At 40.6% G+C, this 8,896-nt stretch overlaps 1 protein-coding gene across 1 annotated transcript; it reads right to left on the bottom strand.

Annotated features, from left to right (window-relative positions):
- Nucleotides 1-1,001: 1,001 nt before the first annotated feature.
- Nucleotides 1,002-8,628, bottom strand: CDV3 (CDV3 homolog). The gene is made up of 4 exons (XM_023749282.1): nt 8,606-8,628; nt 7,583-7,728; nt 4,517-4,670; nt 1,002-3,340 (listed from the first exon to the last, which is right to left on the bottom strand). The coding sequence occupies exons 1-4, from the start codon at nt 8,626-8,628 to the stop codon at nt 3,190-3,192; spliced, it is 474 nt and encodes a 157-aa protein (XP_023605050.1). The 3' UTR covers nt 1,002-3,189.
- Between the last annotated feature and the right edge of the window lie 268 nt (nt 8,629-8,896).

The following is an 8,896-nucleotide window of genomic DNA, read 5'->3' as shown; positions in this document are numbered from 1 at the left end:
AAATTATTTTTGTAAATCTTGACTCCCGGTACCACAATAATTTAAAAATCAAAGTTTTCCCAGGGGAGGGAGTAAAATCATCCAGGGTTAAGTGATGACAGAAAATTACTGCCAGATACTTTGTCAGAACAAGGCAAGAAAAGGTCAAATACACTGGTTCAGAATAGGATACTTCAGAGTTGGGGTCAAATTGCTCAGGTCTAAAGAAAAACAAATTGTCTTTCAAAAGACCATGTTTCTGACATCACTGCAAATTTAGAATGTCACACTAAGTATTTGTTCACTCTGCTACCATTTTTAATAAGAAAGTGACTGCCTCCTACATAGTTACTAACCCAACTCCATTACCAAAAACGACTTGAAATATATTTTCTCTAGGTTATAAATTTAGGGACTACAATTTAGACTAAATCCCAAAATTTAAAATGGCTGCTCACTGACAAACCCATAAGCTTCTCAAAGGACAAGGTCTCAAATTGTTAGTCTAGCTCTGACCGGTTTGGCTCAGTGGATAGAGCGTCGGCCTGAGGACTCAAGGGTCCCAGGATCGATTCCGGTCAAGGGCATGTACCTTGGTTTCGGGCACACCCCCCAGTAGGGCGTGTGCAGGAGGCAGCTGATCTTTGTTTCTCTCTCATCGATGTTTCTAACTCTCTATCCCTCTCCCTTCTCTGTAAAAAATCAATAAAATATTTTTTTTAAAAAATCGTTAATCTATATAGTCAAGGTCGCAGACTCCCTTGCCAGGGTTTGAGATAACACAATTTAATACAGTAACAAAGACAAAGTACATTTCAATGCTTTCTCTCTGGAAAGAATGTTCATCACAGCTTGGCAGCCACTTTCATTCCAGGTCTCCCTTTTTAACATTTTCCAAACACAGTTCCCTCCTGAGAGGACAGTATTACCATCCTCCTACAGCAGAGGCATGCCATTCATTCACCATTTTCAAAGACAGACAGCAGGTCATGGCTTACGAATAAAAACTATCAGACTCCAAAATCCAGTCACTTTTTATTGACTTTGTTAATGTTACAAGAGTTCTTGCACTGCCAAACCATGCCTGAGAATTCAAAGAAAGAAATGGTACAATGGACATCCTCTCCACCCATCATACAGCATATTAAAACTTGATTCATGTGCATTTTGACAATTTCACAATCTTTTAAAAAGTTGTAACAAGAGTTGCTTTTAAATCTCCTGCAGGTCTTCAGTTTTCTGGTACAGGAAGCCATTAAATAAGTTCCACATACCCATCCAGTTCATTCCTCAGTAACATAACCCTCAACAAAATTCTGCTGGAAAAAAACGCATACTTTTCAGGGAAAATATGTGGCTCAAGGTCCAAGAGATTTGTTAAGATTTTTGGTTCCCAAATGAAGTCTTCAGTTTAACCAAGAATCCCTTATTTCTCGCTTAATCATCCAACCTCTCCTTGGTTTGCTCAGCAACTCGCCCAAACACATCCAAAGGCAGGCATCCCAGCCCACCACCTCAGAGAACACCAACATTATTGCCCAGGAATGGTTGGCAGTCCTGTCAGGAGATCTGGAACCCCCCAGGAGTCCGATTCCTGTGTTGACACTTTTATCAAGACTAAACTCCCACAGAAATATGCTCCCGTATCAGGATAGTTTTACTCACCCGCTTGCTTCACTCTTGCCAGTAGCAAGTCTGCAACTCCCCCCATTTGGCAAAGGGATTTATCACAGAGAAACCAGACTCTGCATCAAGTGGTCACACACCACTTTGACATATTTCTATTGAACCAAAGATACAAAACTAGGAAATTATCAAACTCTCATTAGATGGAAAGAAACTTTTCAGTAAACCTGGCTATCTTCCTGAAGTCCCTTTTCAGGACTAAAAATGACTGAATAGTTTAGGCTGTAATTATTAAAACAGAAGTGCTACATCGCCTGTGGTTTGCCCCTGATTTTAAATGAACAGCATAAAGACACACCAGAGGGTTGGTAACAGAGCTACCCCGGGACAATCTACAGAATGTCCAGTAACTTAAAAATTTGGGCACAAATATATCTGAAATTGTCAAAGACTATGCAAGGTCCATGAAACCTAAGTGGGTTTTAGGTTGAGGTTCTGCTCACGTTGCTCTGAATTTATAAGAATGGGTCAGTGGATCCCTTGGCCTGAGCAGAAACCATCCTCTTTCCACTGCAGTTAACTTTATAATTAGACCTGATTCGAGGAGGCTTAGCAGCACCTGAAGTAGAGCCCCCTGCACCCACTGCCCTTTCCATCAAAGGCTATTTGGTTCCCCTCTAGGGATTGGCAATTTCACAATTCTAATGCATATTTCAGGTCACTTACTTAACCAAGCAATATGCTCTGTCAAATAACTTCTTCCAAGTTAAAGCAAAAAAGGCCTTAATGTGGAACATAGAGAAAGCACTACCCCAATGAAAAATTACCGAAACAAGATTATTCCCTCCCATGCCCCTCCCCACTTGGCAGACCCAAGTTTCGTTGAATTTGTGGTTACCTCAGAATACAACTCAAAGTTTAAATTAGAAATCCCAGCCCTACACAGAGCATCTGAACACATCAGTTCTTTTGAGAGCGGCACGTTCCAGGAGGTCTAACAGCCACAGCCCACTACAGAGAGCATTCCCGGAGGGTGGGGCACAGGACAGGTCAGTTAAGGTCACTTAAATCTTCATCTTTTACAGCAGATCAGAAGCCAGACGCTGACTCTCTGCAGGATTTCTGATAGGAATCCAGTAGAGCTGGTTGTAAGTTCCATATAGCCACTTAAGAGCTGTAACGTCCCAATCCAGAAGTTGTGATCCACAAGAGTCCACATGAGTGCAGCAAATCTGAGGTAGTCAACCTTACAAAGGCTCAGAATCTGAACATAAAAAGATTTTGAAATGACCACTGGCTGCCGTTTTTTGTGGGTTTGGTTTTTTTTGTATTTGCAGAGTAATTATTATGAGAGAACACTGCTGAATCTAGTTCACACATTTATAACAATGAAAATCCTCCTAAATTCAATATACATAGAGCAATTGCGACACTTGAAACTTCCATAGTGCGATAGGGCCGGTCACTTATATCGAGGGGTCTGCATCGGTTGCTGTCGCTCCAGCAGAGATCAGATGACGAATAGCTGTTCATGGTGGTTAGCGGTGGTCTAGTTACCTTGGAAGGGGTAGCAAAGACCATTCCTTAATTGTACTGTGTGTGGCTGTTTGTCTGATTTTCAAGCACAGTGTACTGGTTGTCTAGCTGAAGTTTAAGGGCCTGGTTTTTTGAAACCTCATCCCTACCTCTAGTTTTGTGTCTTACTACTTCAAAGCTCTTCTCCATTTCTTTATCCCTAAGGGAAAATAAACGTAATCAGTAAATATTTCTTGAGGTTTTTAAAAAAATATTCTTCCTTGAGTTAAAAAAAAAAAAAAAAAGCCACCCCTTACAGGAATCTTGAGGGAGAGACAGGAGAGGAAAACGAGTCTATAAAATCTTTATCAAACCATTTTTAAGGCTTCAATTGAACATAAAACATAAAACACTGCAACTGAAGCTCCATGGCCCCATTTCCTGTGGTAGCAAATCTACTGTAGTGTTCAGTACTGTTAACTGCAAATCTATTTTGGGACCAACTTGAAGACAACTGGAAAGTTAAAAACTCTGTGATAGCATGGTGATTCCTTCTAAGACTCACTTTTACTGTTAGCAAATAATAGGCAATACAGCTCTCTTTCCTTATGCATAAGTACCAATTTTCTCACTCAGTCAAGTTCTCATTATTCAATGACTTCTCCTCACTTCTACTTCATGGGAGTGGATCAGATAAGGACGAGTGTGCCGAATCAGTGCCCCTCATTTTGTAGGACAGGGCAGAGGAGCAAGTCCAAGTGGAGCTTTAAACTCAAGCCAGCTGTGGTCTCAAAGAGGCAAAACGGCTGGGATTTACTTTAAAAGTCACCCCCCCAAAACAATTATATCCAGCTGATATCATTTAACTTCTTCCCATTTTATTTAATTTTTAAAATTCATGGCCCTAAACAAGATGTGGATGTGCCATATGTGGTCATTTAACTCCAGGTAGCATTCATTTTAAGTACCTGCTGAAATAAGATTTTAATATTAGATTTATAAATGCCAACGTCTTCCATCTACTCACATTTACTGGGAATATAACAAAATAGTCCTCTTTCATGTCCAGTTTGCATATTATAGGAACATAAACCAGTAATAATGTACTTGTAAAGAATTGTAATTTGTGAGAATGACACGGCAGCTTAGTCAAAGCTACAGAACATAAACCAAGGGTAAGAGGAACTTCTGCAGACAAAGTTTGTCTTCGGTGCTCCTTCCCATCTCCCGCTCCAGGGCACAGAGGTCCCACCCTAAATTCTCAGCTGCCTGTCTGATGCAGCTTAGAATTTACCAGCTAAGAGCACCCCTTCCTCATGGGCTTTTATATCTCCTACATCCATCCCACTCCACACCAAGGGAAGGGTCCCAAAAACACCATGTGGGAATGACTTACTTTCGGCTTTCTACATGCTTGGCAGTGGACTGCAGGGATGGGAACTGTGTGTCACTGTATATTTCTGGTGGTCCTTGTGGAGTTTTCCTTGTTGTGGTTAGCCTGGCTCCAGGAGGCCTATACACACCACTAGTCATTGCCGGTTCTGGGGTTTCTGTAACTAACATTTTATAACAGTTTAGAGAAAATATTCAAATGCTTAGCACTTTAATAAACTAGTCCTGTAAAGGAGAACTTTAGTTTCTCCTCTGATTAGAGGGGACGCCATGGGAGGTTTACAAACAGCCTAGGACAGTGATGGCGAACCTTTTGAGCTCGGCGTGTCAGCATTTGGAAAAACCCTAACTTAACTCTGGTGCCCTGTCACATATAGAAATTTTTTGATCTTTGCAACCATAGTAAAACAAAGACTTATATTTTTGATATTTATTTTATATATTTAAATGCCATTTAGCAAAGAAAAATCAACCAAAAAAATGAGTTCGCGTGTCACCTCTGACACGCGTGTCATAGGTTCGCCATCACTGGCCTAGGACATGCTCTGCCATATCTGAAAAGATCACTCTTGCTACTGTTAGACCAGATAAGAAACTATTTCAGTAATTCATATAACAAAACGACAGTTCAAAGCCAGGGAGTAGCTGTGGAACTGCTGAGAGCTAGTCATATGAAGAGTGAATTTATTTTGAAAGTAAGCCCAAAAGAATTTATGGATACATCAGATTTAGGTTTGGAGCAAGAGAAAGGCTTTGTCAAAGGTGACTGCAAAGTTTGTGCTAAGTGACTGAAAGAACAGCACTGAGATAAGAGCTTTAGGGTGCAGCATATAGGTGAGCTCAGTTTTGGACATGTTGAGAGTGAGATGCTGGTAGGCAGTTAAGATAAACATGTCTGGAATTCAGCAGAGCTCTGAGTTAAGATGTGAATTTGCAGGTCACTAGCATATAGAGCAGTGGTTCTCAACCTTGGCTGCACATTAGAATCACCTGGGAATCTTTTTAAAATCCTCATTTCTGGGCCTCATTCTCCGGAAATTCTGTTTCTTTGTTACTAATGTTGTGGCCCCACCCCATAACAAAGAAACAGAATTTCCGGAGGATGAGGCCCAGAAATCAGGATTTTAAAAAGATTCCCAGGTGATTCTAATGTTCAGCCCAGGTTGAGAACCACTGATATAGAGAGACTGCCAAGAGAGACTGAACCAACCAAGGAGGGGGCAGAATTCAGTGTCCTGGAAACCAACAGAAGAGTGTGTTTCAATAGGGTGATCAACTGTGGCAAATGTTGCTGCTGGGACAAATCAGATGAGGACTGAGATTTGGGCAATGGGTTTAGCAATGCAGCAAGCAGTAGGGATCACTACAGATACAGTTCAAAAAATAAAAAGTTAAATGGAGAAACACACATAGCAAAATGCCAAAACGAATGCAAAAATACTGACATAGTAGTTATCTGTGATCTCTGGAAGATTTGGGGTGATTTGTTTTTGTTTATATTGGTCTATATAGAATAATGGGTATATTGAAGCAGTGATTTCAATCAGTGTGCCACAAGAATTTTAAAAACATGAATACCTGACTATTTAGTCAGGGACACTGACCTCTTTGACAACAGTCAACCACAACAATAGCCACATGGTGTGAATGAATAAAAATTATATCTTTTGCCCTAGCTGATTTGGCTCAGTGGATAGAGAGTCAGCCTGCGGACTGAAGGGTCCCAGGTTCGATTCTGGTCAAGGACATGTACCTTGGTTGCGGGCACATCCCCAGTAGGGAGTGTGCAGGAGGCAGCTGATCGATGTTTCTAACTCTCTATCCCTCTCCCTTCCTCTCTGTAAAAAATCAATAAAATATATTAAAAAAAATTATATCTTTTTTGTCAGATAGGCAAAAAATATACTTTTCAGTGTCAGACTTTTAGTGATTATTTTCTGTACATCTGTTTACATGCTTTGGCCCTCTGATGCGTCATAAAACTACTGTAAGATCTAAGGTTTTGCCCTAGCCAAGTAGCTCAGATTGTTAGAGCATCGTTTCAATATGCCATGGTTGTAGGTTCAATCCCCAATCAGGGCACATACAAGAATCAACCAGCCCTGGCTGGTTTGGCTCAGTGGATAGAGCGTCGGCCTGCGGACTCAAGGGTCCCAGGTTCGATTCCGGTCAGGGGCATGTACCTTGGTTGCGGGCACATACCCAGTGGGGAGTGTGCAGGAGGCAGCTGATTGATGTTTCTCTTTCATCGATGTTTCTGACTCTCTATCCCTCTCCCTTCCTCTCTGTGGAAGATCAATAAAATATATATAAAAAAAAGAATCAACCAATAAATGCAAAAATAAGTGGAACAACAAATCGATGCCTCTCTCTCTCCCTCTCTCTCTCTCAAAAAAAAAAATCAACAATAAAAATAATATAAAAACAGCTGGGCCGGCTGTGGCTCATTGGTTGAGCATCAACCTATGAACCAGGAAGTCATGGTTCAATTCCTGGTTGGTGCACATGCCCAGATTGTGGGCTCGATCCACAGTGTGGGGCATGCAGGAGGCAGCCGAGCCCAACAATGATGTTTCTATCTCTCTCTCCTCCTTTCCTCTCTGAAAATAATATAAAAAAAAAAAAAAAGTAATAAAAACAAAAATGAACAAAATTATCTTTAAAAATCATACAAAAATTCTAAGATTTCATTACTTCCCCTTGGGAGTGATAAAATCTGCCCCTGTGAGAATTCATGCTTCAAGTTAGTAAAATGGGGAATGGAAAAAAAAAAAAAAAAAGACAAACATAGGTGAAATACAGGTAGCCAATATTCCTTAGTCAGCTGTCTAAAATTGAAATGCTTAAATATCTAAATTTGGCAAGTTAGTTTACATAAAAATTTAACTAGTCTACAGAAAAGCCTGTATCTTAACTTCCAAATTCCTGTGAATGTGAAAGTCTTTAAGCCTCCTTCCCAGGAATGGAAAGGAACCCTACTAACCCCTCCACAAACATGCATTTAGTTGAAAGCTGATCGCATATAAAATTATACATAGACATTTTCATGAAAATGAAATATTAAAATTACCAACTACTGGAGCTGGAGGTGCTTGTACCGGAGCTGTTTTATTCCAGGGACCTGAAGATTTTTCTACACCACCACCACCACCTCCACCTTCTTCCCAATTATCACCTGGATCTTCTCTTTTTTCACTATCATCTTCTTCCTTTTCACTATTGAAAAAGCAAGTGAATTCAATTATACCAGGAAAACTGTCAGTCCAAATTTTCAGTTCTATCAATGCTGGTTTTGTGTGGCCCTGGAGAAGTCACTTAGGCTCTACAAAGTACATTATTTGTTTAAAAGATAGAAAATAGGGGATTTTACTTATTTACATAGTAGGTCTTCCACTTGACTTCATGCTGAAAAAAGGTTTAGAAAACCACATGGCCTGATAGTGTGCACTTCCCTTTTGCGAACTTCCTATACTCAAAAACATTTAGAAATACTTAACACACCGATATGCTAGGCCATATGCATGATTATATATAGCAGCCCCAAGAAAGAGAATGCCAACTATTGGCTCAAGTAACGGAGGAAGGAAGGAAGGAAGGGTGACTGGCTTGTCTAACCTGAAATGCAGAGAAAAGAGCAACTTGAAGGATTCAAGGTACAATTACTAGATTTTTCTAGAACCGAAGTATACAACCAGGCATTTGTGGAAAGCATATTTCTAGGGGTGGAATGAGTGGTTTTTGAAAGTTGTATAGTTTCATTTGCTAATCTGTTCATACATGTTACAAAATACTCTCGAAATAGAGATCCTCAGTGGAACTCAGCATCCTAGAGTGCCTGCAGTTTTTTTTAATGCCATTTAAAAATTCTTGAATTGACTTGCGTCAGAAATCTGTGATTCCTCCAAGGTTTCTTTGATTATTTCTCCTTTGGCTAGATTACTTGTTTTACATAAACCTGAATGTTCCACAAGATCAAGCACATATCTTGCTTCTCTATACTGCCAACTTCACAGCAGCGAGATAACTGCCAAATCAACCTTCCTTTCTGCAACTCTTGCCCTTGCTGATGATGCACCTGGTACAGACCACCAACCTTTTCCCTGAATTCTCTCCCATGCCAATGGTGGTTTTCCCTAGGTCTTCAGTTTATCAATCTCCACTATTGGGACCACTCTTTTCTCGATTAAAAAAACACATAGCTGGCCCTAGCCGGTTTGGCTCAGTGGATAGAGTGTCAGCCTGTGGACTGAAGGGTCCCAGGTTCAATTCCAGTCAAGGGCATGTGCCTTGGTTGCAGGCACATCCCCAGTGGGGGGTGTACAGGAGGCGGCTGATCAATGTTTCTCTCTCATGGATGTTTCTAGCTCTCTGTCCCTCCCCCTTC

This window comes from Myotis lucifugus, unplaced genomic scaffold (genome assembly GCF_000147115.1).
Source record: "Myotis lucifugus unplaced genomic scaffold, Myoluc2.0 scaffold_8, whole genome shotgun sequence".
Lineage (NCBI taxonomy): Eukaryota > Metazoa > Chordata > Mammalia > Chiroptera > Vespertilionidae > Myotis > Myotis lucifugus.
Note: the sequence above shows the minus strand (reverse complement) of the source record. Positions and strands in the feature narration are given on the sequence as shown.

Excerpts from the sequence above, each read along its gene's own strand:
- CDV3 (XM_023749282.1), bottom strand. The coding sequence starts at position 8,628 with ATGGGAGAGAATTCAGGGAAAAG. Across the intron at positions 7,729-8,605 it reads GGAGAGAATTCAGGGAAAAG|TGAAAAGGAAGAAGATGATA; the intron begins GTTGGTGGTCTG and ends CTTTTTCAATAG. Across the intron at positions 4,671-7,582 it reads ACCTCCAGCTCCAGTAGTTG|AAACCCCAGAACCGGCAATG; the intron begins GTAATTTTAATA and ends TGTTAGTTACAG.